At 48.9% G+C, this 26,514-nt stretch overlaps 1 protein-coding gene and 1 non-coding gene across 2 annotated transcripts; both read left to right on the forward strand.

Annotated features, from left to right (window-relative positions):
• Nucleotides 1–781: 781 nt before the first annotated feature.
• TFAP2C (transcription factor AP-2 gamma) lies at nucleotides 782–10,590 on the forward strand. Its single transcript, XM_012467206.2, has 7 exons — nucleotides 782–860; nucleotides 2,488–2,973; nucleotides 3,087–3,138; nucleotides 4,650–4,866; nucleotides 5,407–5,525; nucleotides 7,899–8,043; nucleotides 9,019–10,590. The coding sequence occupies exons 1-7, from the start codon at nucleotides 813–815 to the stop codon at nucleotides 9,305–9,307; spliced, it is 1,356 nt and encodes a 451-aa protein (XP_012322629.1). The 5' UTR covers nucleotides 782–812; the 3' UTR covers nucleotides 9,308–10,590.
• A 10,071-nt stretch (nucleotides 10,591–20,661) lies between these two features.
• On the forward strand, nucleotides 20,662–20,804 carry LOC135277022 (U4 spliceosomal RNA). The gene has a single exon (XR_010344636.1). It is a non-coding gene; the product is annotated as a U4 spliceosomal RNA (small nuclear RNA).
• The last annotated feature ends 5,710 nt before the right edge of the window (nucleotides 20,805–26,514 follow it).

Consider the following 26,514-nt stretch of genomic DNA (forward strand, 5'->3'; position numbering starts at 1 on the left):
CTTCTTCCTCCCGGCCGGGAGCCAGGACCGCGCTGTGCCAAAGGAGGGAATCGGGAGACTCGTGGCAGGTTGGGGCTCCAGCTGCATGATCCCAGCTCAAGCCTTAAGTCTCAGTGGGGTAAGTGGGATAGGATGTGTTTTTAGGAGAGGGATCTCGGTTGTTAAGTCGCTCCCCAAATGGGCAGTTTCTTAAGTCCAGGTGACTGTCTTGGAAGACGGGGTTCAAGGCATTTTAGGCGAAAGAGGGGTGGGTTTCAGTATTTGGATCCCCTCCCCCAGCTCTGCCAATCTCAGGTGTGCGTACCGTGGAGGTGACTGAAGGAAGGCGCGTGGGGGTACCCAGGCCTCGCAGGTCTTTGGCTGTCAACGAGGCACCGCCCACTGATTCCGCTCCTTGCCCCTCGCCGCGTGGGGCTCGGCGCCGCGCCAGGCCCGGGGTGCGGGGCGGAGCTAGGCTGGGACTGGCTGGGGGCCGCTCCGCCCGGCGCCTGGGCCTCCGCGCCAGCCCCCGGGGAGGAGTTATGATAATTTCCTACTCATTAAGGCGCTCTGGTCCCCCGGCTATCGCCTGGACACACGATTCGGGCGCGGCTTTCCTGGTCCACGGCAGCGGTCTTTACACCCGCGGCGCCAGCAGCATCTACGCTGGCAGAGCCGCCGATGCGCGTCCAGTGACCCGGACAGCAAGGCCCGCGCGCGGCGGGGGCGGCGGTAGACGCCCGGCCACCGTGACCCCGATTTTGGATTTACCGCTCGGGGGCTGGGGGGAGGCTGGATTTAACTGGCGACTGTTTTGGGGGACGTCGGACGCCATGTTGTGGAAAATAACCGATAATGTCAAGTACGAAGAGGACTGCGAGGTGAGCTGGGGCGCAGGGGTGCAGCCCCGCCCCGCCGAGGACAGTCGGGGAGGCAGGGGGGCCGCTGGACCGAGACCGGGGACTAGGGCACAGGAGCCCTGGCCTCTCGGTGGGACGGGATCCACTTCTCTGGAACCCTTCTTAGTCCATTTCTGCGGGGCCCCTGTCCTGTGTAGGGCCTTTTCCTAAGTGGCCTCCCCTCGGGAACGAGGCCTGGAAAGAGAATGGCAGATCCCACCCACACAGCTTACCCACACAGCTTACCTGGCGCTTTCCTAAGCAGCAAACAGCTCTGCTTCCCGTTTTCTCGGAAAAGCGCCCTGTCTGCAACCCTCAGACGTGGCTTTTACGCACGAAGTCTCTGTCCAAAGGGGTCAGATGAGGCTACCTGCCAGCGACACCTTGGCGGACACTCATCCAAGGCCGGCTTGTCACCTGCCCCGCTAACTCCTCGGGGAAGCACGAAAACAACCTAAGTTTGGCTTTCAAAAGAAGTGGGGGCTGGGGAGTTTGTGGGGGGGCCCGAGGCCAGCTGCGGCCGTAAGCGCTCGCGAGTGCTCCAGCCTGTCGGACAGGTTGAGCTAGAGTTTCGGCGAGTGGGAGGGAGGGAGGCGGCGAGCGGGAAGAGGAAGAAGACGCAGGCGGCGCGAGGCGAGCTCCGGGGCATTGGAAGCGCGGAGCCTGGGCCACGGACTTGCGGGAGCTCACGGCGCCTCCGGGGCCTGGAGGGGCTGCCCCAGCCCGTAGGCCCGGTCGCTTCCGCCAGGAGGCGACAGCGCCATGTTCCTGCAGGTTCCCGGCTCCCCGAGACCCCTGGGCAGATGGGGACGCATCCTTTAGAAACTAAGTGGGGCCGCCCAGGGGCGAGGGGACGTGCGCGGGCAAGGCTGCCCAATTTCCAGGGTCCTTCGTGCCCCCTCTGCGCCCCGATGTGTGAGAACACTGCCCGTGGCCATGCAGGGCGCCCCCACTTCTTACTCCCCTCGGCTGGGCCCTGCCGGCAGGGAGGGCCGCCCTGAGCGCGCGCTCCCTCTCCACTCCCCAGGGCGGCGCGGGGTGGCGGGCCCTGCCTGCGAGCGCCGCCCGCCCGGAGGTCTTTGTCCGGAGGGCGTGGAAGGGAGGGTCCCTGGGGCGGGGGAGGTGCGCACTTCCCGCGCGGCGCGCTCAAACCGCGCCCGCCGCGCTGCCACCTCCAGCAGCTCCTGCGCCATGGGCGGGCTCCGGGAGAGCGCTCTGCATCGGGCGTCCAGCTCCTGCGACCCGCGCTCCGTCCCTGGCCTTTTCTGTCCCGAGACACAGGGTTCGGGCTTGGCGCCTCCGAGCGCCTTGGGCCTCGGAGCAGCGCTCAGACCTTTGCCGCCCGGCTTGGAGAACTCGTTTCCCCAGGTCTTTCATCGCCTCTCCTCCCTCCGCGCACCCTGCTTACAACGAAATCCTCGGGGCGCATTGCCCCCGGGTACCTTTTGACCCTGGGCAACCTCCGCGGGGCCGGGTGGGGTTGGTCCCCTGAGGCGCACCGCGCGGCCGAGCGACGCCGGCCAGTTCGCAGTAGCGGGGTTTCGGACTAACGAGGTCTCCTGTTTTATTTTCATTTTTATTTTTTTAAAACTTACTTATTTTTCTCCAGGATCGCCACGACGGGAGCAGCAATGGGAACCCGCGAATACCCCACCTCTCCTCCGCCGGACAGCACCTCTACAGTCCCGCGCCGCCTCTCTCCCACACTGGAGTCGCCGAATACCAGCCGCCACCCTACTTTCCCCCTCCCTACCAGCAGCTGGCCTACTCGCAGTCGGCCGACCCCTACTCGCACCTGGGGGAAGCGTACGCCGCCGCCATCAACCCCCTGCACCAGCCGGCGCCCACCGGCAGCCAGCAGCAGGCCTGGCCCGGCCGCCAGAGCCAGGAGGGAGCCGGGCTTCCCTCGCACCACGGGCGCCCGGCCGGCCTGCTGCCCCACCTCTCCGGGCTGGAGGCGGGTGCGGTGAGCGCCCGCAGGGATGCCTACCGCCGCTCCGACCTGCTGCTGCCCCATGCGCACGCCCTGGATGCCGCAGGCCTGGCCGAAAACCTGGGGCTCCACGACATGGCCCACCAGATGGACGAGGTGCAGGTGAGCGCCGCCGGCTCCTGCCCGGACCTGTTCTCCCTACAGGCATCTGCCCCCACCCCGCACCCAACTAGGCTCCTCCGAACTTAAAGGGAATTTTGTCCTTTCTCCCCCAGAATGTTGACGACCAGCACCTGCTGTTGCACGATCAGTCAGTCATTCGCAAAGGTAAATAGCCAGGTGACATCGTCTTCCTCGGGTCACACGGTCTGGGCTTGAGAAATTGATTGGCAAGTTTGGGGTATTTGGTGGCCAACGTGGGACATTTGTGGTAGAAGGGACTGGAGGGGATTAATGGAGGCTAGATTTTAGGAGTGAGAAGAGGGGATTTCCCTCCGGCCTCTTAGGAGGTTTCTCTTAATTTCCGGATTGTTACTGCCTAGTTTTTTTCTTGGAAAAATATTACATCTTGAATTCCAGTGTGTATTTCACAGTGTAAGAGAAAGTCTTCCAGAGCGAGTGAACACTGATTTAATTTGAAAAGTAACAACAACAACAAAAATCACAGTCACACCTTGGTTGAGTGGTTGGTTCTGTAACAATTTTAATTGTTAAGTTGTGATTTTATTTTTGATTTCAAACACGTATATGGAAAACATCCATAATTCTGACCTGCAAGAAAAGTTCTGAAGCAATTTGGCCTACCAAATAAATAGCTCTAAAAGGAACAGACCTTAGAGTGAGTGATCTGTCAGAGGGAGGGTTTTCAGGATGGGGGAGAAGGGGATTTGGAAAATTGAATTACTTGGTGAGTGAGTGGTTTATGAAATTAAGTTACTTACTGACAGGATTACCATTTTGACTGTTTTGGGAAATGGACTGGTCCTAAATTGAAGGTAGTTATAGTCTGTTACTTGAACTGCTTAAATAGATGAGAGGGAAAAAAATTTAAAGAAAAACTTAGAAAACACTAAAAATTTTTAGTAAACTTAGAACGTGTTAGTTTGTATGATTAAATTTACTGTGATCAGTTGCATTGAAAAGTTTTGGCAAAGAATCTGTATGAGTCCTATGATTTGGTTGTTCTTGAGTGGGGAAAATCTCACCGATTATTTAGTACTGAAGTAGTCTTCTGAAAACAAATGTTCTAATTTAAATAGATTTCAGCAGGGGCTACGGGAGCAAAAAGAAAAAAGAAAAACCCTCAAAGCTTGGGATCTTGACTAATTAACTTCCCAAGGTGTTAAGTTGTGAATTTCAGATTAGATTTGTCTCTGGAGTAGGGGACTTTTTTAGAAAGCCATGGCCAGGCGTGGTGACTCACACCTGTAATACCAACACTTTGGGAGGCCAAGGTGGGCAGATCACTTGAGATCAGGAGTTTGAGACCAGCCTGGCCAACCTGGTGAAACCCGGTCTCTACTAAAAATACAAAAATTAGCTGGGCATAGTGGTGGGTGCCTGTAATCTCAGCTACTTGGGAGGCTGAGGCAGGAGAATCACTTGAGCCCGCAGGCAGATGCTGCAGTGAGCTGAGATCGCACCACTGCACTCCAACCTGGGTGACAGAGTGAGACTCTGTTTCAAACAAAACAACAAAAAAAGTCTGCCTGCAATTGATCGGGGTGTGCAACGACGCTTGTCTAAAGATCACTTTCAGCTTTGGTTAGTGGTTTTGAAAGGGTCTCTCTTGCTCAGAGACAGCTCTTGTAACTGCCAGCTCTGACCTTCATTCACAGGTCCCATTTCCATGACCAAGAACCCTCTGAACCTCCCCTGTCAGAAGGAGCTGGTGGGGGCCGTAATGAACCCCACTGAGGTCTTCTGTTCAGTCCCTGGAAGATTGTCTCTCCTCAGCTCTACTTCTAAATACAAAGTGACAGTGGCTGAAGTGCAGAGGCGATTGTCCCCGCCCGAATGCTTAAATGCCTCATTACTGGGAGGTGTTCTCAGAAGGTACTTGGGGAACAATTCCGGGCTTGGTGGTTGGGTAGTTGAAGGTGACATGTATCAGAGGTCCAGGAGGTATTTTTAACATTTATGTGACTTTATGCCTAACACTGAATTCTAATCGGCTTAGAGTTTTTAGTACATTTCTTTTTTAGAAAGTGCCAAATGGAGGAGGAAGTGCTAAAACAGCGTTCTCATTTGGTTAGAATTTGATCCCCACATATGAAGTGATAGCATCTGTATTGAGGGAAGGTGGGGAGCACCGCGGGTTTGTTCCTCAGGGAGTTTTTGTGAGGGTGCTACATTATCTGCCCCCGTACAATTTGAAATGTTTTGTGATACAAAGTTTGATGCTAGGAAAGATTGATTTTGTATCTTATGGGGATTAATTAAAAGAGTACCCTGCTATCACTTTTCATTAAGGTTCATGTGATGTAGACAGTCTGGCAGATTTCAGCTTTGACAGCAGCACTTTAGGAGTTTAGAATTAATTTTTAAAGTGTGGTTTTTTTGAGAGTAGCCAGAGTCAATTTCTCTTTTTCTTAGAGCCAAATCGAAAAACGGGGGCCGGTCTTTGCGGGAGAAATTGGACAAGATTGGATTGAATCTTCCGGCCGGGAGACGGAAAGCCGCTCATGTGACTCTCCTGACATCCTTAGTAGAAGGTCAGTGGGGTTTTGTTTTGGGTTTGTGATGTTTTTAATTTGTGCCTGTGTCTTTAATACCTCTTGTAGAAAAGTTGGAAAACAACTCTTAAAACTTGGTTGTGAGTAGAGATGAAAGCAATTGGAATTGTCTTCTAAGTTTATTGCAATGAATCACAGTAATCTTACTGAAAAAGTTAACATTTAAATATCTGACTGCTCAGGTAGGCTCTTCTGTATTCCCCAGAGAATCAGTGTTGGCGAGAAACTGGTTGGTTTTCCTAACCTAAGAAACCACACCCTAGGGGTATCAGCATGTCCTGTTAATGAACCCGTTTTTGAAAGATAACAGCTGATCATTTGGTACGCTTTGAATAAAAACTGGTTACTTATTGGTGAGCAGAAGGACCGCTTCTGGTTTTTGTGGCCGTGGGTTATTTTGTAGCTGGGGATTGTGGTCAGTGAAGAGAACCTATTGTATACAATACGACTGGCCCGATTCACAATTCTTTTCTTTCCTCCCATCCAAAGAAAAAAGTAATGGAACCCCTGGCCCATACACAAGTTCCCCTCGCCAATCCTGAGATAGTAGGACATGGCATTTCAGTTTCTTGAATGGGGGGCCCTTTTACTCCAGCCTGGACGGTAGCCAAGAATGCAATACAACCTTTAAAAGGAGCTGAAGGGAAAGTAAAATACATTTTTAAAAACAAAACAAAGCACGTTGTTACTGCTCCCAGGAAGAGTTGGGCACTGAGAAAGGCTTAGGGCGCTCGCTATGGGCAGGCGAGGCCAAGGAGAAGCGGGCTTCCCGTAGCAGTACCCTCTTTTGAAGACTTAATTTCCTTGCTCTGATGGCGTGATTGCCGTGCTCAAAGAGACTTGGCAGAGTCCCTGCTCTACCTTTTACGAGTGCCTTTGGAGGTCAGGGCAGGAGAAAGGAGCTGCCTGTTTGAGAACAGCTGGCCTGCCTGGAGAATCGCGGTTCTGCTGGGGTTTCTTGGTAGCCAGGCAGGGTGATTGAATAAGAAAGTGTGTTCCAAAATAATAGCTCTCCAAGGCTGCTTCAGTCAACCCGGGGGGCCCCTCCACCATCTGGGATTTTGCAAAGCTCGCCAGTGCTGCACCCTGGAGCCGGGGAAGGGCACCTCTAGGATGGGAGAAAACTCCGTTGGTTGTTCCACTGACTCAGACAGGGAAAGGGTGCTCCAGGCTGGTAGTTAGGAAACACACCCCTTCTGTCATTTTTAAAAGAAACATTCTGGAGATCCTGCCCCCTTCTCTTAAGAGGGCACTATTAAAAAGAAAGTGAGGAGAAAGTAAGGTGTCAGACAGTTGTCTCTGTTTTGTAGAGAAGTGACCAGTTTGCTTTGGTCAAACATGTTTATAGCCCTTACATTTTCCTACTTCCCTCAAATGATACTACTTAATATCAAGAGAAAACGTGGGTGTGTTTGATTATCTGTTGAGCAGTGGACTGGTCAACATTTTTCAAGTTTACCCATCTCCGTATCCATGGGGCATTGGTTGCAGGACCCACAGCAAAACCTGAGGATGTTCAAAATGTCACAATTGCGTATAATCTACGTACATCCTTTGCTGTAGTTTAAACCATCTCTGCATCACTTACTTCTAATGCCCAATACTGTGTAAATGCTATGTAAATAGTTGCTATATTGTGTCGCTCGGGGAATAATCACAAAAGTCTGTATATGTTCGGTACAGACACTACCATTCATTTTCACCCCCCTGAATATTTTCAATCTGAGGTTGGATGAATACAGATTTGGAACCCACAGATACAGAGGGCTGACTTGACTGTGCAGTTAAAAGTTTCAGGGTCTAACTCAGGAATAAGTGTAAAGAATAGAAAAAAAAGTTTCAGGGTCTTTGTTGCTCACATTGTGTGCTCTCCACCCTCTATTCTAGGGGTGGAGGACTTACTGAGAATCCCTAGAAAGTTCTACCTACCAGCTGAGTTGTCTGCCCTGTATATGGTTTCATTCTTGCATGCAATGTGACTGATAGACAATGAACACTAGACAGAGAGGTAAAGGGGGCCGTGTGCAGTGGCTCATGCCTGTAATTGCTAGTGCGAGCCATCTCTTGAGACCAGGAGTTCAAGACTGGCCTGGCCAATGTGGCAAAACCCTGTATCTACTAAAAACGCAAGAATTGGCATGGTGGTGCATGCCTGTCATCCCAGCTATTCAGGAGGCTGAGGCGGGAGAATTGCTTGAATCCTGGTGGTGGAGGTTGCAGTGAGATCGGGCCACTGCGCTCCAGCCTGGGTGACAGAGCGAGACTTTAAAAAAAAAAAAAAAGGAGACAGGAAAAGGCCAGTTTGGCCTCATTAATCACAGCCATCCTAAAACCTGTTGCTGATTATTCTAGGGGAAGCCGTTCATTTGGCTAGGGACTTTGCCTACGTCTGTGAAGCCGAATTTCCTAGTAAACCAGTGGCAGAATATTTAACCAGGCCTCATCTGGGAGGACGAAATGAGATGGCAACTAGGAAGAACATGCTACTGGCGGCCCAGTAAGTATCTGAACTTGAATTTGATGATGACTCAATGCTCCAGACCTTGAGGTTTAGAGGATTCCCCCTCCACAGTCCCGATGGCTCAACAAAGAAATATTCTTGAAATAAATTGGGGCGTAGCAAAAGAAAATGGCAAGGAAGCTCCTTTTACAAAGTCAAATACATTAACTTTTTGTATGATTTAGAAGAGTGCATGACTCAGCCTTGAGGACTTTGGAATTGCTTAGTTCTTCAGCTCAAAATAGTTGAGCTGCCCTTTCATTATTGTGTTTGCATATCTTTCAAAAATGTGATGAAAACCCGATTTGTTTTGTCACATCCCGTAAAGAGAGATTGTGTGCCTTCTACCTCCTGATAGCAAGACTTTTGTCTTTAAAATGTAAAGATTAGGGTGGATTTGTAGGAGATGTGGGCAAATTAACTGTCTCAAAAAGGACTTAATGCAGCTGCGGATTTTCTCATAGAAACCAACAGTAAGTTGATTTTAAAATCATGGTAAATGGAGCAGAACTAGTCAAGCCAGGAAATGGGGTAGAAGAGAGCACAATGGACCAAGCTGTGTCAAGAGGGAGATTTTCAGGGGATTGCTTCATTCTCTGGGTTCCTCACGGAATTTGTTTATTGGAACCAGCTTGTACCAAGGTAAACTGTCCCTTAAGCTCACGGGCTGGAATCCAGACCCCACCACTTTTACCAGTCCTGATGATCTTGGCCAGTTAACAGGTTAATCCTGTTATGTTTTCTAATTGCAGTAAGATTAAATAAGATAGTGCTTTAAAACAGCATAACACTGAGCCTGGCGCAGAGCAGGTGCTAAGCGTAGCAGTTGGCTATTAGAATTACAGGTCTCCTTCCTTGGTTGAAGCAATTCTGCTTGCCTCCCAGGCGTCGTCCTCACGGGTAGTTGGTTCTATGCCCTTGACCTGTAAGGAGCTAGATGGAACTCATGGAGTCAATTGACTGTCTTCACAGGCAAGTGTGTAAAGAATTCACGGAACTTCTCAACCGAGACCAGACACCCAATGGGACCAGCAGGTCCTCCGCCCCCGTCTTGGAGACAAACATACAGAACTGCTTGTCTCATTTCAGCCTGATTACCCACGGGTTTGGCAGCCAGGCCATCTGTGCCGCGGTGTCTGCCCTGCAGAACTACATCAAAGAAGCCCTGGTTGTCATAGACAAATCCTACATGAACCCCGGAGACCAGAGTCCAGCTGATTCTAACAAAACCCTGGAGAAAATGGAGAAGCACAGGAAATAAAATTGGGACGAATGAAGCTTCGGAGAGTCGGGAAGGAATAGGACTGCAAGAATCCTTCACCGCACAGACTGAGAACCCTCTTGGCCTGGGGGAAGAGTTTGTTACCTACCTTACTATTTAAAGGGCCTCCACTGGTTCCGGATCGGCAGTGATCACCCCCGCTCCTGGATTCTTTAGTTGTTTCTCTAGCGCTGAGCTATCTCCTAACTTTGGACCTATTATCAGAAGGTGACAAGTACTGGCTCTTTATTCATTAAGCTTTTATTTTTTTTTGAACCCCATTCTTTCCTTCTCTGAAAGTGGTGCTACAAGTTTTAGAATCTTTTAAATACATTGCCTGGGCTAACAGACCCACACACTTAGCCATTGAAATGTCAAATTGATGTGCTCTAGATCAACAGATCAACAATACCTTTTTTTTTTTTCAGTGTTAAGGTAATGGCTGGTTTTTGTGTCTGCTAAATATTTACCTTGAAAAAAAGAAAAGTGTGTATCTAGCTTCTTCGGAGATCAAGTCCTCTGGTAAGAGGCAAAGGGTCTATCTGCTTAGCAACTAATTAATAGGTGGTATTTGACATACTCTAAACCCCGTGTTCAAAGGGGGCCTTCTGGTTTTAGAAAACTTGTAGAAACCAAGCCTGCTGATGATTGTTTTCCCTGTCCTTTTTTTAAAAAAAAAAAAAAAAAACTTTGAAAGTTAACTCTTCAAATGGGAGGCTCTTTGAAACGACATGTTCCTTTAAGGTACTGAAGCTTTATTTGCATATTTATTTCAGATGTTTCGAGTAAACTTGAAAAGGGTAGGCACGAAGCAATTCGTTGCTGCCTGTCCCCCCAACCCCAAGTCCCCGTGGAGGTTCTGTATTTTAAGAAAGTGTGTTGAGTGTACAGATTTTATTTATGCATAATTTAATGGGATCTGTAAATACTGGTGCACTTCTTACAACTTTTTTGAGACATGGGATCCAATTTTAATATTAACTTTGAATGGTGATGGGGTAATCTATAACGCACTGTAAGGTTTTATTCATATATATACAGGGTATTAAAAATTAAGAGGATGCTGGGCTCTGTTCTTGGCTTGGAAGAGTCTATTTAATTGAAGCTCTCTGTTCAGAAAGCAATAACTTTGTGTCTCGTTCCTGTTGGGCTGCTCCTAAGGTGAGTGTGCAGTACGGTGTGTGTGGGTGGAACGGAGATTCGGAATTGAACTCTCTGCCTGTAAATGTTCCCCAGATAATTGTTGTGTGTATGATATGTGTACAATAAAAGTATTCTCATTAGAATCTGTGAAAGTCTGGTGATAGCTTGATTTTTTTAAGTCTCTAAGGTGAATGGAATTAGGGCAGAGCTGATTTATGGCTTGACTGTGGCTTAGTTAATAGCCCGAGCAGGCACATTTTGAGTGCTGTTGGGGAGGAAGCTGATGTTTCATTTTCTCTCCCTAGTGAGACTGCAGCTACGCCAGGTCTTACACGCTGTCATCAGTGCATCTCAGCTGCAGATAGAATCATCGACCCCATCCTGGAGGTATTGGGGAAATGTGTGAGGGACAGTTTGTTGACTTCAGGGCCAGTGTTTGGGAACAGTATCTCATGGAAGGTTACTCTGTTGAGAGCAGGTACACTGGCATACCGTGCTCCACATACTGTACGCGGGTCAAGAATGGAAGTGAAGTGATTATGGGTGTTCTCTGGGCAGGAGTTTCTTAGGAGGGTTTGGCATTCAGTCCAGTGCCAGCAGTGGAAGTGTAGCATGTCAGTGTTTTCAATTCATCTCAATTCTCTTTGGAAACGAAGGCGTGCTCATCCACCCAAGCCATCCTCTTCGTTTCGTCTGCCTGCAGGGTAAATCGGAGATTGGGTCTTTGTGCAGAGGAGTCTGGCAGAGGTTGTGTACTTGTGGGATGTTTGTGATGCACACTGGGGTACTTGATCTCAAGTTGAAGCGGCCTGGCATCTCCTCCAGGAAGTGATGTGTTTATAGTTTGCCATGTGTGGCCTGGCTTCAAAGCGAAGTGGGAGCAGTAGGATTTTCCCCATTGGCTAAGCCCCTTGCTTCAATGCCAGTTTTATAATCCTTAATTCATAATTCTCTACCAAACACCCAGCGATTCCTGACTTAATGTTGGCATTGGATGTTATTAAGTAGCTTAAACTCTGCCAGCCCAATACTTTGCTCTTGGCACCTCATCCTTGGCCACTAAACATTCCCATTAAGTTGGATTTATCTGGTTGACATGACAAGATCACAATTGCTTTGCTTTAGAGCAGTGAAAAGAGATCTTAGATTGGCGGCTATTTCCCAATCAAGGCTTGAAATGTTGAGTGTTCAGAGGAAGTTATGGGGGCAAAGGGCTGAAGGAAAAAGGGCTGTTGTGTTATCGGTATCTTAACTTGCTTTTGGACTAGAGTCTGGCTTTTGTAGGAGCTGTGCTGAGTTGCAACGCAGACAATGTTCTGGAAATGCCCCAAAGTCAACCAAGGACTGAAGTGAGTCACAAGCAGTGCTTCTTACTTGTGTGGTTTCTCCTCATCCCCACCGGAAGTCTGGGGACTGCACTCAGTTCCTTGGGTCTGGTGCACCGTAATGTTTTTCCCCAACACCTGAGCTGATGCTGTGGCCAAAAACCAGGTACCCTCAAGAGGATCCTACTAACATTAGCTCCCTTGCGATTTTCCCTGACGCTCTTGCTTACTTGTGAAAGAAGGGTGCTGTGCCCTTTGGCATTAGGTTGGCGGACCCTCGCTTCTCGTGGCCCAGGGTGGGTTTTGTTTCAAGCCCCATGTTAGCAAGGACCACCTTCCCTTCCCACTGCCCTGTGCTACTGTGGCACCCTGGCTGTGAAGGTACATGGTAACATTGATGTCTTGGCCCTCTGACAGAAGAAGAAATGCTTCCTTTTTTTTCTTTTTCCTGGTTGCAATGAAAGAAACCCCATCAGGTGTCTGCAGGTATGTGCTGCCTAGAATTCCACTGATGGGAGAGACTGTCAGCAGGATTACGCATGTGTTGACTGGATACTTGGCCATCTGGGTACGTGGCACTTGGAAGGTGCCCTCGGCTCCTGCAGATAGGGGCACCTATAGGGCAGAGAGTGTTTTTTCCTCCTTGTTTTTTGTTTGTTTGTTTGTTTTGTTTTATTTTGATATGGAGTCCTCTGTTACCCAGGCTGGAGTGGTGCAATCTCTGGTCACTGCAACCTCTGCCTCCTGGGTTCAAATGATTTTCCTGCCTCAGCTGCCACAGGAGTGAGCTGGCATGCCCGGCTAATTTTTGTATTTTTAGTAGAGATGGGGTTTCACCATGTTGGCCAGGCTGGTCTTGAACTCCTGACCTCAGGTGATCTACCTGCCTCAGCCTCCCAAAAGTGCTGAGATTACAGGAATGAGCCACCACGCCTGGCAAGGGTGTTTTCTTTTCTTTCTAAGATGAAGTTTCACCATGTTGGCCAAGACGGTCTCGATCTCTTGACCCTGTGATCTGCTGGGATTACAGGCGTGCCCCACCGCGCCTGGCTCGAGGGTGTTTTCAATAGAAGTTCTTGATTGTCTTATCTTCCATGTGTGCACAATTTAAGTTGTGGGTTAGAAAAAGGATGACTGGTCTGTTTCTCATTTGAAATGATTCCATATAATGGCCGTCATTCTTTTATTTCTTGGGGTCTAGTGTCAGGGTAAGCTCTGAGACCTAAGGTTCCTATATTTGAATGTTAAAAAACAAAACAGGTAGGGTCATGGGCGGGTGAGAAACAGAGAAACTTCTCTGATGACTTGGCAGTGGTTGGGTTTCTGGAGCCCATCTGGATTTCTGGGGAAATGTTGGCTGCTGTGCGTTATTAAGGAGGTTGCCATTAACTTCTGACGACTTCTGAGTATTTTTCAGTTTTTTTCTTTTGCAGGTTGGTAGGGGGTATCATGAAGTGGCAGTTTAATTTGCCTTCCTTAGCAAGTAGGTAACGACCTTGCAAGTAGCTGCTACTGCCACAAAGGGGAAGGACAGCCCTGAGATTCTTTTGCTCGCGTTTGACAGGTGATGGAGTGTAGCCAGGACCCTTAGCCAAGTCCTCCCTGGCCAGCTGAACTCAGTGGGCAGCGTGAGTTTTCCCCTTGGTTGGGGATAAAAGGAAGACTTGCTTCTGGCATTTTAATGCTGCAGTGCTTGGATATGGTCATCCCAGGAGTAGATCTTGCTCTTCTTGGATGATAATGGTAATTGTGTGTTGTTTTTTTTTTTTCTTTCCGAGACAAAGTTTCACCTTTGTTGCCCAGGCTGGAGTGCAATGGCACAATCTGAGGTCACTGCAACCTCTGCCTCTCGGGTTCGAGTGATTGTCCTACTTCAGCCTCCCAAATAGCTGGGATTACAGACATGGGCTGCCATGCCCAGCTAATTTTTGTATTTTTAGTAGAGACAGGGTTTCACCATGTTGGTCAGGCTAATCTCAAACTCCTGACCTCAGGTGGTCTGCCCTCCTTGGCCTCCCAAAGCGTTGGAGTTACAGGTGTGAGCCACTGTGCCTGGCCGATAATGGTAATTGTTGACTTACCTTTTTTAGATCTCAGTATACCCTGGGTTTCTCTTATAATTGACAGTAGTCTTCATTTGCTTTTCTGAAATCTGCAGGTCACCACCCTGGGAGGCTTAATGACGCCTGGAGCTATCAAAACCTCACCCCTCCCAGGTTTGCCCATACAGACTGCCATCATGCCCGAGGTCCATATTGATACAAGGCAGATCATAGCTTGAAAGTCTCTGTCCACTAGTAGCATGGAACATGATCTTCTGCAGAAACAAACTTGACCTTAGGCTTTTAAAAAAACAACTCTTACATTAGAGCCCATAGTTTCATGGAATGCTCAAATTATTTTTGGCACAGACATAAACACTGTAATTTCTTGGCTTCTTTTGGATAACATCTAGATGGGAGAAATGGGTAGAAGGAAAGCATGGAAATCAAATAGAATCGAAAGGCATAATTCACGGTCCTGTCCAAGGAATGTTTACAAGGTCAAATCTGTGTGTGTGCGTGTGTGTGTGCACGTGCGCGTGTGTGTTTTAAGACACATGTAGTGTTACTGCGGCTTCTCAACATTTTCCAGGAAGCACTTGGCCTTCAGGAGTGACCCTCCCAAAGAGAATGTGAACGTGGGTGAGTTGAAGAGGACACGTTGGCATCTGGCCCTTGTTGAGGCTGGGAAGCACTTGGGACTCCATAGTTGTTGTGGGTTGAATGGTGTCCCCAAAAGATTTGTTCAAATCCTAATTCCCAGTACCTCAGAGTGTGACCTTATTTGGAAATAGGATTGGTGCAGGTAATTTAAGACTAGGTCATACTGGAGTAGCGTAGGCTTTATCCAGTAAGACTTGTGTTCATATGAGAAGATAATAAGAGGCTGGGCACGGTGGCTCACGCCTGTAATCCCAGCACTTTGGGAGGCCAAAGCGGGCAGACTACCTGAGCTTGGGAGTTCAAGACCAGCCTGGGCAATGTGTAAACACTGTGTCTCTACTGAAATACAAAAAATTAGCCGAGTGTGGTGGCAGGTCCCTGTAGACAGTCCCAGCTACTCAGGAGGCTAAAGCCGGAGAATCGCTTGAGTCCGGGAGGTGGAGGTTGCAGTGAACCGAGATCGCACCACTGCCCTCCAGCCTGAGCAAAAGAGCAAGACTCTAAAAAAACCCCCAAGAAACATAGTAATAATAGGTTTGATTTATTGAGGGTCTACTATCTGCTAGGCATTGTGGCACTTTAGTGAGGTATGTTGTAAACCTGGTCCATAGTGATGTGTACTGTATATGTCATATAGTAACGTGACATACTGTATATACATACACTGAGAGATGTTATTTATGTGATGTGCACTGTATACATGACACAATGATACGGACAGTACAGAGGAGATGCTTTCGTTTGTCGTGCTTATTAACTGCACCCTCCTTGGACATTCTTCCTTCCAGTTGGCCCATTGTCAGTCCCTTGCTCATCCATCCACTCTTTCTACACAAGACCCGTCTCTAAGAAAAAGGTATTTTTATTTATTTGTTTTCTTTGTCCACCTAACCAGTGTGCTAAAAGAAAAATATTTTTTAAAAATTAGCCAGGCTGAGTGCGTGGCTCACGCCTGTAATCCCGGCACTTTGGGAGGCTGAGGCGAGGGGATCACCTGAGCCCAGGGTTCAAGACCAGCCCGAGCAACACGGGGAAACCCATCTCTACCAAAAATACAAAAATGAGCTGGGCGTGGTGGTTAGCGCCTGTAATCCCAGCTACTCAGGAGACTGAGGCAGGAGGATTGCTTGAACCCGGGAGGTGGAGATTGCAGTGAGCTGAGATCATGTCACTAGACTCCAGCCTAGGCGACAGAGCAAGACCCTTTCTCAGAAAAAAGAAAGAAAAAATAATTAGCTGTGTGTGATGGGGCATGACTACTGTAGCCCCAGCTACTCAGGAGCTGAAGTGGAAGGATCACTTGAGCCCAGGAGTTGGAGGCTGCAGTGAGTTATGATCACCCCCCTGTACTCTAGCCTGGGCAACAGAGCAAGAGTATCTCTAAAAATAAAAAATAAAGAATAAAAAAGAGGCCAGGCACAGCGGCTCACACCTATAATCCCAGCACTTTGGGAGGCCAAGGCAGGTGGATCACCTGAGGTCAAGAGTTCGAGACTAGCCTGGCCAACATGTTAAAACCCCGTATCTACTAAAAATACAAAATTACCTGGGCGTGGTGGTGCGTGCCTGTAATTCCAGCTTCTCAGGAGGCTGAGGAAGGGGAATCGCTTAAATCTAGGAGGCAGGGGTTTTGGTGACCTGAGATCGCGCCACTGCACTCCAGCCTGGGCAACAGAGCAAGACTTCATCTCAAAAAAAGGCTGGGTGCAGTGGCTCACCTCTGTAATCTCAGCACTTTGGAAGGCTGAGGTGGGTAGATTACGAGGTCAGGAGTTCAAGAACAGCCTGGCCAAGATGGTGAAACCCCGTCTCTACTAATAATACAAAAATTAGCTGGATGTGGTGGCGAGCGCCTGTAATCCCAGCTACTTAGGAGGCTGAGACACTGGAACCTGGGAGGCGGACGTTGCAGTGAGCTGAGATTGCACCACTGCATGCCAGCCTGGGTGACAGAGCGAGACTCTGTCTTAAAAAAAAAAAGTATACATTTTGTCTTGTTTTGAGACAGAGTCTCACTGTGGCACTCAGACTGGCATTTTGTGATGTGGTCACAGCTCACTGCAGTCTTGACGTAATCCTCCTGCTTCAGCCTCCTGAGTACCTGAGACTACAGGTGTACACCACTACACCTGGCTAGTTGATTTTTTTGTAGAGGTGTTATCTCCCTGTGTTGCCCAGGTTGGTCTCAAACTCTTGAACTCAAGGGATCCTCCCACCCTCGCCTCCCCAAGTGCTGGGATTACAGGTGTGAGCAATCACACACAGCCACAATTTAGTGTTTTGTGAAACCATCAGCACAGTTAACATAATGGACATAGCCATTGCCCCCAAACCTGGTTCCCTTGTGTTCTTTTATCAGCCTTCCCTTCCACCCCTCCTCACAACTCTACCCCCAGCCAACTCCTAGCCTGCTTCCTGCCACGTTAGATTCGTTTGCATTTCCAGAATGTACATAAATAGAAGTGTGCGGTATGCATTCTTTTTATTCTGCCTGGCTGCTTTCACTCGGCACAGTGCAGTGGAGCCTCTCCACGGTGTTGCTTGCATCTGAAGTTTGTTCTTTATTGGTGAGCACTGCCCCGTTGTACAGCTATGCCACAATTTGTTTATCTAATCCCCAGTTGATAGACGTTTGGGTTGTCTCCAGTTGTCTTTTACAAATACAGCTGCTGAGAATTCCTGTGTGCCTCTCTGTGTGGACATGTGCTTGCTTTCTTTTTTCTTTTTTCTTTTTTTTTTTTTGAGGAGTCTCTGTCACCCAGGCTGGAGTGCAGTGGTGCAATCTTGGCTCACTGCAGCCTCCACCTCCTAGGTCCAAGTGATTCTCCTGCCTCAACCTCCTGAGTAGCTGGGATTACAGGTGCCCACCATCATGCCTGGCTACTTTTTGTGTTTTTAGTAGAGATGGGGTTTTACCAGGTTGGCCAGGGTGGTCTAGAACTCCTGACCTCAGTGATCCACCTGCCTCTGCCTCCCAAGTGCTGAGATTACAGGTGAGCCACTACACTTGGCCTTTTTTTTTTTCCTTTTTGATACAGGGCCTCCCTCTGCCACCCAGGCTGGAATCCAGTGATGTGATCATGGCTCACTCTAGCCTCTCCCTCCTGGGCTCAAGCAATCTTCCCACCTCCGCTCCTGAGTAGCTGGGACTACAGGTGTGCACCACCATCCCTGGAATTTTTATTTTTATGGAGACAGGGTCTCATTATATTGCCCCAGCTGGTCTTGAACTTCTGGTCTCAAGGGATCCTTCTGACTCAGCCTCCCAAAGCACTGGGATTATAGGAATGAGCCACCACGCCCAGCATTCTTTCCTTTCTTCTAGGGAAATACCTCAGAGTGGGATGGCGGAGTTGAATGTACTGTGGTTGCCATTTTTACCTCCTGCTTTTTTTCCACCCAGGGAGCTTGGGGTTGGGGATGGGGAAATTGAAAAGGAGTAGTTGGGTTACCATCTTCCTTTCTCCACAATCTGAAATTCATCTTGTTACCGTGTGGATTTTGATGTGGTTCTGGATCCTGGGAATCAGCCTTTTCTCATTCCTAGCCAGGTTGAGGTTGATGAGAATCACCTTTTATTTTTTGCCCCTGAGACAGAGTCTTACTCTGTCACCCATGCTGGAATGCAGTGGCATGATCTCGGCTCACTGCAACCTCTGCCTTCTGGGTTCGAGCAATTCTCCTGCCTCAGCCTCCCAAGTAGCTGGGACTACAAGCGCCAGCCACCACTCCTGGCTAATTTTTTGTATTTTTAGTAGAGACGAGGTTTCACCATGTTGGCCAGGATGGACTCAAACTCCTGATCTTGTGATCTGCCTGCCTCAGCCTCCCAAAGTGCTGGGAGGTGTGAGCCACCATGCCCGGTGGAGAATCAACTTTCACTTTGGCATGAAAGAACCCTGCCTGGGTTTAATTCCTGGCTCTGTCACTTGACAGCTTCACAACTGGGCGAGTCTGCACCTCTCACTGCTGCACATTTATCTCTGTTTATTTTTTTCTCAGTTCCTAAATAACATGGTACCTACCTTCCTTGCAAAGTTTTTTTATTTTTGTTTTTGTTTCTTTTTGAGACAGAGTCTCTCTCTGTCACCCAGGCTAGAGTGTGTGGTGTGGTCTCTGAGGTTCAGTGGTGTGATCTCAGCTCACTGCAATCTCCGTCTTCTGGGTTCAAGTGATTGTCATGCCTCAGCCTCCTGAGTAGCTGGGACTACAGGCACCTGCCACCACACCTGGCTAATTTTTGTATTTTTAGTAGAGAAAGGGGTTTCGCCATGTTGCTCAGGCTGGTCTCGAACTCCTAACCTCAGGTGATCTGCCTGCCTTGGCCTCCCAAAGTGCTGGGATTACAGGCATGAGCCATCACATCTGGCCCTTCATAAAGTTATTGAGAGGATCAAATAATAAGAGGGCAGAAAGGGGAGACGATGTGGTATATGAGGAAGAAAACAAAAGGAATTGAATGAATACAAAAGGATTTGTTTTAGGCAAAACAATGATAAGAATTGCTCATTGATTGATGGAGAGGTTGGTCACAGTCTGCATCACCCTTGACGCCCTTGGAAACATACCAAGGGCTGGCGTTTTCTCTTTCACTAGTTGGGTCTGCAAGGACCACCTGCTGGTCCCTGGGGGATCAGGAGAGTGAGGTGGAGAAGGTGAGAGGGCCCAGCAAATTAGAATGTCAGGTGGCCCCTATGTGTGGCTTCGGTCGTCATCAGTCTGTGGCTCCCTCTCCCTCATTTTCTTGAAGGCCCAGATTGGAGGCATCAGCCAGTGCTGCCGGCCCCACCTCCAGATCACACCAGTGCAGTGGTCTCCTCCTCCCACCCACATCCATCGCCTTCCTCTACGTCACTGGCATCTCCCGTCTGGCCATTGCTGTATCCCCTGAGTGCAAATGGCCTTTCCCATGAGGCAGCCTGAGGGATCCTGTTGAAATGGAGCCAGGATTTGCCGTGCCACTGCCTAACACCACGCAATGGTGTCTCATTCTGCTCGGAAGAAAGTTCCAGTCTCCCTACCTGGCCTACTTACAAGTGGTCTCCTGTCCGTTCCATGCCGGCCTTGCATCTTGCTGTTGATTGTGGAATCAGGCTTGGTCTTGTCTCAGAATCTTGCATTTGCTGCCCCCCTGCCTCAAAGATTCTTTCTGGAAGTGCTTGTGCCTAGCTCCTCATGCAGCTCTCAGTTGGAACACATTCCCTCAGAGACTCTGTGGGCTACAGCAGCTCCCAAGTCACTCTCTTATCTTCGCTGCAGAGACCAGGATCTGGAATGGTCTGTCTTAGCTTTTCATGTTTGCATGGGCTGTTCCTGAACTAGAGTGTAAGCTCCCTGTGGGGTGCCCTGTGACACCAGCGTGTCAACGAGATCCAGAACCAAGGCTGGAGTCTCTTGCCCAGCTGGAGTGCAGTGGCGCAATCTTGGCTCACCGCAACCTCCAACTTCCTGGTTCAAGCAATTCTCCTGCCTCAGCCTCCTGTGTAGCTGGGACTATGGTGTGCGCCACCATGCCCAGCTAATTTTTGTATTTTTAGTAGAGACGGGGATTAACCATGTTGGCCAGAATGGCCTTGATCTCTGGACCTTGTGATCCACCCACCTCAGCCTCCCAAAGTGCTGGGATTATAGGCATGAGCCACTGTGCCTGGCCGAGACTCTGTTTCAAAAAAAAAAAAAAAAAACAACATATATATATTTGAGGCTTTTAGAGACTTGGTGGTCTAGTATAACCTTAGACCATGTGCAAAAAAATGGGCATGGCTGTATCCAATAAAACTTTCTCCACAGATGCTAAGAATGTAAATTTCATATAATTTTCACCTATCATAAAATATTCTTTCAATGTTTTTTCAATCATTAAAAATTGTATTATGCCTTTAAATCCCAGCACTTTGGAAGGCCAAGGTAGGACAATCACTTGAGCCCAGGAGGTCGAGACCAGCCTGGGCAACACAGTGAGACTTCGTCTACAAAAAATAAACAAAATAAGCTGGGTATAGTGGTACGTGCCTATAGTCTCAGCTACTTTGGAGGCCGAGGAGGGGGATCACTTGCGCTCAGGAGTGCGAGACTGGAGTAAGCTATGATCACACCACTGTACTCCAGCCTGAGCGACAGAGTGAGACCCTTCAGCCTGAGTGACACAGCGAGACCCTGACTTTTAAAAAAGGAAAAAAATAGCTTTGTGCAGTGGCAGTATCATAGCCAATGAGGTTTATCGGAGACGCAATTACTGCTAATTGAAAACTTTTCCCCCAATACCCCGCCATGACAACTTGAAATATAGTCAGCATTGGCAATTTTTGGCAGTCTCTATGGGGACTGAATGAAAAAAAAAGGAAAAAGGAAAAAAGAGTAAAAACCATTCTCAGCTTGTGAGCTGAGGTTTGCCAACCCCTGGTCTAAGTTACTACTGGTTAATGAGACTAAAAAACCTGCCCCATGGTGAGACCACAGGTTAAAAACATTTTTGGCAGGGAGAGGGGGATATCTGAATCTCTGCAGAGCATGCTGTGAAAATAACTCACACAGTCTCATCCACAGACAGGTGGCAGATCAAGTTTTCTGACCCCTGGCCTGAAGCACTACTTGGCATAGAGTAGTTGCTAATTACTAATAAAACAATTGCAAGAATACATGAAATTTGAGCATCATAGGAAATGCTAGTCCCATTTTAGGTGTGAATGCAAAAGCTTAGAGCTGCAAAGGGACTTAGGATCTTGACCATTCCCAAGTCAGACGCAGCTGAGTTTGAGGGATGAGGTTGAATGCTCACCTTCCTCTCCAGGTGGCGGAGCTGGCTCATGAAGGTGGGAGTGCAATGGTGTGATCTCGGCTCACTGAAACCTCTGCCTCCCGGGTTCAAGTGATTCTCCTGCCTCAGCCTCCCGAGTAGCTGGGATTACAGGCATGTGCCACCACGCCCGGCTAATTTTGTATTTTTAGCAGAGACGGGGTTTCTCCATGTTGGTCAGGCTGGTCTCGAACTCCCTACCTCAGGTGATCCGCCCGCCTCGGCCTCCCAAAGTGCTGGGATTATAGGTGTAAGCCATTGTACCAGGCCAAGGGGCCATTTCTTTGAGCCCTGAATAATGGGAGTGAGTCAGCCCCAAGTGGCCTGGGTGGGAAGGAGCTCAGGAATAGAGACAAGGCCAGAGTGACAGCAAAGCATGAGAGATGGGGAAGCCCGGGAGACACGACGTGCTCAGAGTCAACGAATGAGGCTTGGATTTTATTCCAATTGCAGTTTGGTTTTAAGCAAGGAAAAAATGAAGTCTACGTTGACTTTTAAACAGACAATTCCCGCTTCTGTGTAAGAAATAGGTTAGTGTGGAGGCAGGGAGGCCAGTTATGAGGCTGCAGCAGTGATCCAAGGAGATGGGGTTTCACTATGTTGACCAGGCTGGTCTTGAACTCCTGACCTCGTGATACTTCTGGAGTGGCAGAGGGGAGTTGGGGAGCCGGGTGCCGGTGTGTTTTGCTGATGGACCTGTTGGGACTTGCTGCCAGGTGGACGGGAGACACCTCGAGCACTTTTCAAGCAGTTGTAAACTATATATAGTAGCTTCTGGAACTCAGCAGTTCTCCTGGGTCTTGGTGATGACAGAGGGAGAGCTGGCCAATGTATGTTCCTTCAGTCAGAATGGCCAGCCAGCCTCCTGGGTCAAATGCTTTGCAGGAAGATTGGGTGGGGCCGATGGATTTCTTCCAAAATGAAGATGGCGATAATGGCAGCAAGTGACTGTGTCATTATTCTGTTTGCAGGCCCCAGTCCTCTTCTCACCCATTCACCTCTTTCTCTTCCCTCTCTCCTTGGGAGAAGGGTGGGGGTCGGGGGTGGGGCAGTTTATCCACAGCTTGGTCCAGTGGTTCCTATTTGATGAACCAGTAGGAAGTCAACCTTTGAGCCTGAGGGCTCTGAGGGAGGGTGGAATTTCCCCTAGATTACATTTGGCAATGCCATAATATTTTGTGGGAGTGTGGGGCTTGGGGGCTGCAACTATTGTGTAACGGGGAGATGCTACTCATCCACCCATGAGGAAGACATCGCCCCACAAAGAATTATCCAACCCCAAATGTCACCAGTCCAGAGGTTGAGAAATGCTGTCACAAATATAGAAAAAAATCTGGAGGCTTTTTTTGTTGTTGTTGAGACAGAGTCTCACTCTGTCACCCAGGCTGGAGTGCAGTGGCACAATCTCAGCTCATTGCAACCACTACCTCCCAGGTTCAAGCGATTCTCCTGCCTTAGCCTCCCAAGTAGCTGGGATTACAGTTGTGCACCACCATGCCCAGCTAATTTTTGTTTGTTTTGAGATGGAATCTCGCTGTGTCACCCAGGTTAGAGTGCAGTGGTCCGATGTTGGCTCACTGCAACCTCTGCCTCTGGGTTCAAGCAATTCTCCTGCTTCAGTCTCCTGAGTAGCTGGGATTACAGGCACCTTCCACCACACTTGGCTAATTTTTGTAAACTTGCAGGAGTTCCTTTATTTCTTCCCTTTACTTTTCCAAATGGGAAATAGAAGGAGAAAGGGAAGGGCCTTGTGAGGCAAAAGGTGTCCCTATACAGGTGTGACAGCCCCTGGCCCAGAGGCCCTTTCCATCCCTGTTCTTAGCCCACTTGGAGGGAACCGCCCCTCCCCCACAGCACCCACCAGCACATGGGGGGCTTCATTCTCTCCTGTTTCTTTTCTTCTTAGGCCTAGGAATACTAATTTCCTGCAAGCAGAAGACACTATTCTACTGCTAATATCCATGAGTAGTCTCCTCCCACAAGACAGAAAAAAATTCAGTGGTGGAAGGCATCAACCATTTAAGAAAATTTTCAGGAAGGCAGAATTTTCTCAACTCCTTTTTAATTACAGCTTTCTTTATTTGTTGCTGCTAACTGATTCTAGCCGATGACAGAATGATTCCAGGTGTCACAATATCTTTTTAATTTTTTTACTTTTTAAAACGTTTATTTTTTTTTTCTCAAGACAGAGAGTCTCACTCTGTCACCCAGGCTGGAGTGCAGTGGTGCAATCTCAGCTCACTGCAACCTCTGCCTCCTGGGTTCAAGCGCTTCTCATGCCTCAGCCTCCTGAGTTGCTAGGATTACAGGTGTGCGCCATCACGCCTGGGTTATTTTTGTATTTTTAGTAGAGACGGGGTTTCACCATGTTGACCAGGCTGGTCTTGAACTCCTGAGCAAGAAGCAATCCTCCCGCCTCAGCCTCCCAAAGTGCTGGGATTACAGGAGTGAGCCACCGCGCCCGGCTACTGTCTTTATTTTTGACAAAAGTACTGCAGGTAACATGCCTATTTCTACTTAGAATATCTTTAGGAGATTAGACAAGCACCCACGAAGAGATTACCTCTGGGGAGGGGACTGTGGGACTGAGATGGGGCAGAGGGTCAGGGGTGCCAGGGAGGCTGACCTTCACTTTGTCTCTTTTACTTTTTAAAATTTAATTTAATTTTTTTTATAGATTTTGAGATGGGGTCCCACTATGTTGCCCAGGCTGGTCTCAAACTCTTGGATTCAATCAATCCTCCCACCTTGGCCTACCAAAGTGCTGGGATTAAACACGGGAACCACCATGCCTGGACGACTCACTGTATATCATTTTGTCCAGTTCGAAGGGTTTTAACTGTGTGTGGTCAAAACGAAACCTGCTTTCAAATGTAGAGAAAACTAGATAGGGTCAAAACATAACAACCAGTGCTATTATAAGAGAATCTACAGAAGAACAGAAAACATACCTGCATTATGTCACCTAATTCCCCCAGTAACCCTATTTTCGCCTGTTTTACAGATGAGGCACTGGAGGCTTGGCCAGAGATCAGTGAGTTGTCGAAGCTCACCCAGCTGGTATAGGGCAGAGTCAGCTTCAAGAGTAGACCCCCTGGCTACTCCCAGGGGCTGTGCTTAAACAGTGAGCTCAATGCCAGCCACATGCTATGATGCCAGCCATAAGCTCTGGTGCCCTCAAATGGAAGAGCTTCCGTTCTTAAGCACTCAGTACATGCCAGTACCTTATGGGTAGACCCCCTCAAGGCAAAATTGCATTTCACTGTGGTGAACCCCACTGTGTCACCCTCATTCCTGGGCCCTGTTCGCGCCTGGTGTGCATGAATGGGTCTGCTGGAGGAGCTACGCTCTTTTTTTTTGAGACAGAATCTGTTACCCAGATAAGAGTACAGTGCGGTGGCTCAATCATAGCTCACTGCAGCCTCGACCACCCAGGCTCCAGTGATTTCCGCCCCTCCCAGCCTCCTGAGTAATTGGGACCACACATGTGCATTACCACGCCTAATTTTTAATTTTTTTGTAGAGATGGGCTCTTGCTGTGTTGCCCAGGCCGGTCTTGACCTCCTAGGCTCAAGTGATCTGCCTGCCTCAGCCTCACAAGCTGTCCTCGGGTTCTGATGAGTTTTGGGATGTTGGGATTACAGGCGTGAGCCACTGTGCCTGGCTGAGGTGCTGCTTTCCATGGGTGTTCAGGGAGCCCTCTCCAGGAGGCAACACCTGGGTTGGTGGCTGAGCAGAGTCCTTGGTGCAGAGCTGGCGACAGAAGGGCTCTCAAGGACAAGTTCAGGGAACAGAAGGCCTGGAGGCCACGAGTAGGCTGGGATGGGGCTGGAGGGAGTTGGAGGTTTCTAGGCCCTAGAAAGGGACTGAAGTTCTACTCTTGGTGTTACAGGAAGCCGCTGCAGAGTTACAAGCAGGGAGATACAGGACTGGCTTTCTTATTTATTTACATTTATTATTTTTATTTTTTTTGACAGAGTCTCGCTCTGTCACCTAGGCTGGTGTACAGTGGTGCAGTCTCAGCTCACTGCAACCTCTGTTGTGTGCCAGACACTGTTCTGGGTGGGTGCTGAGGACACCGCAGAAGGAGATTTGCCCTCATGCAGTTCATCCTGGTGAGGACCTAGACAGCTCACACGTTGGACGTGTACAATGCACTGAATGTTCCTGGGGTGAGCAGTGCTTTGGAGAAAAAATTAAAAGGGGCAGGAATGGGCATTTCTGGCACTTTGGAAAGTTGCATGGAAGGGAGGGGAGGGAGCAGGTGTAGAAGAAACTGAAGTCTAGGAAGAGGGTGCAAAGTGCAAAGGCCTGGAGAGGGGGACCGTGCCCAGCAGATCGGAGGAACAGCTGGGACAGCTGAGGCTGCAAAGCAGGGACGGGAGGTCTGTGGGACCTTGTGGCCCCTTGGAAGATGTCTGCTTTTTGCTCCAGATGAGGTGGGGACCTTTGAAGGTTTCCACAGCAGGGGTGATACCTGACATTTTCACCAGGATCACTGGCTACCGTCTTGTACACTGACTGTAGGGGGTCAAGGTCAGAAACTCAGGACAGTTGGAGGCTGGAGAAATCGTCAAACAAAAGCTGTGGTGAGCTGGTATGCTGGGTTCAGTAGTTTTTCTCCCAAATTCATGTCCACCTGGGATCTCAGAATGTGACCTTGTTTCGTCTTAGAGTCTTTGCAGATGTAATTAAAGATCTTGAGATGAAATTATCCATTTAGGACCCACCCTAAGTAACTGATATCCTCATAAAAAGGGAAAGCCACAGAAAGATCCACAGAGAGAGGGGATGTGAAGATGAGGCAGAGATGGCTGTGATGCCCAGAACCCCAGGAAGCACCAGAAGCTGGAAGAGGCCTGGAGGGGTCCTCCCCCGGAGCCTTCAGTGGGGAGGCGGCCCTGCGCACACCTTTATTTCAGACCACTCACCTCCAGAAGCCTGGGAGGAAAGGGTTCTGCTGTTTTAAGCCATCAGTTTTATGACAATTTGTTGCAGCAGCCCCGGGAAATGAATGCACTTGTGCAAACGCAACAGTAGAGGAGAAGCTGAAAACTGATCATAGTTGGGATGTATTTTGTAGGTAAAGCCAAGAGGATTTGCTGATAAATAGGAATGAGAGAACAAGAAGGGTCCAGGCTGGCTCCAAGGTTTTTGCTCTGGACATCTGGCAGGCTGACTGGGTATCAGAAGGGCTTTTTTTTTTTTTTTTAAGACGGGGTTTCACCATGTTGGTCA

The sequence above is a fragment of the Aotus nancymaae genome, unplaced genomic scaffold (assembly GCF_030222135.1).
Source record: "Aotus nancymaae isolate 86718 unplaced genomic scaffold, 86718_ANA_hifiasm-v0.15.2.pri h1tg000029l, whole genome shotgun sequence".
Taxonomy (NCBI): domain Eukaryota; kingdom Metazoa; phylum Chordata; class Mammalia; order Primates; family Aotidae; genus Aotus; species Aotus nancymaae.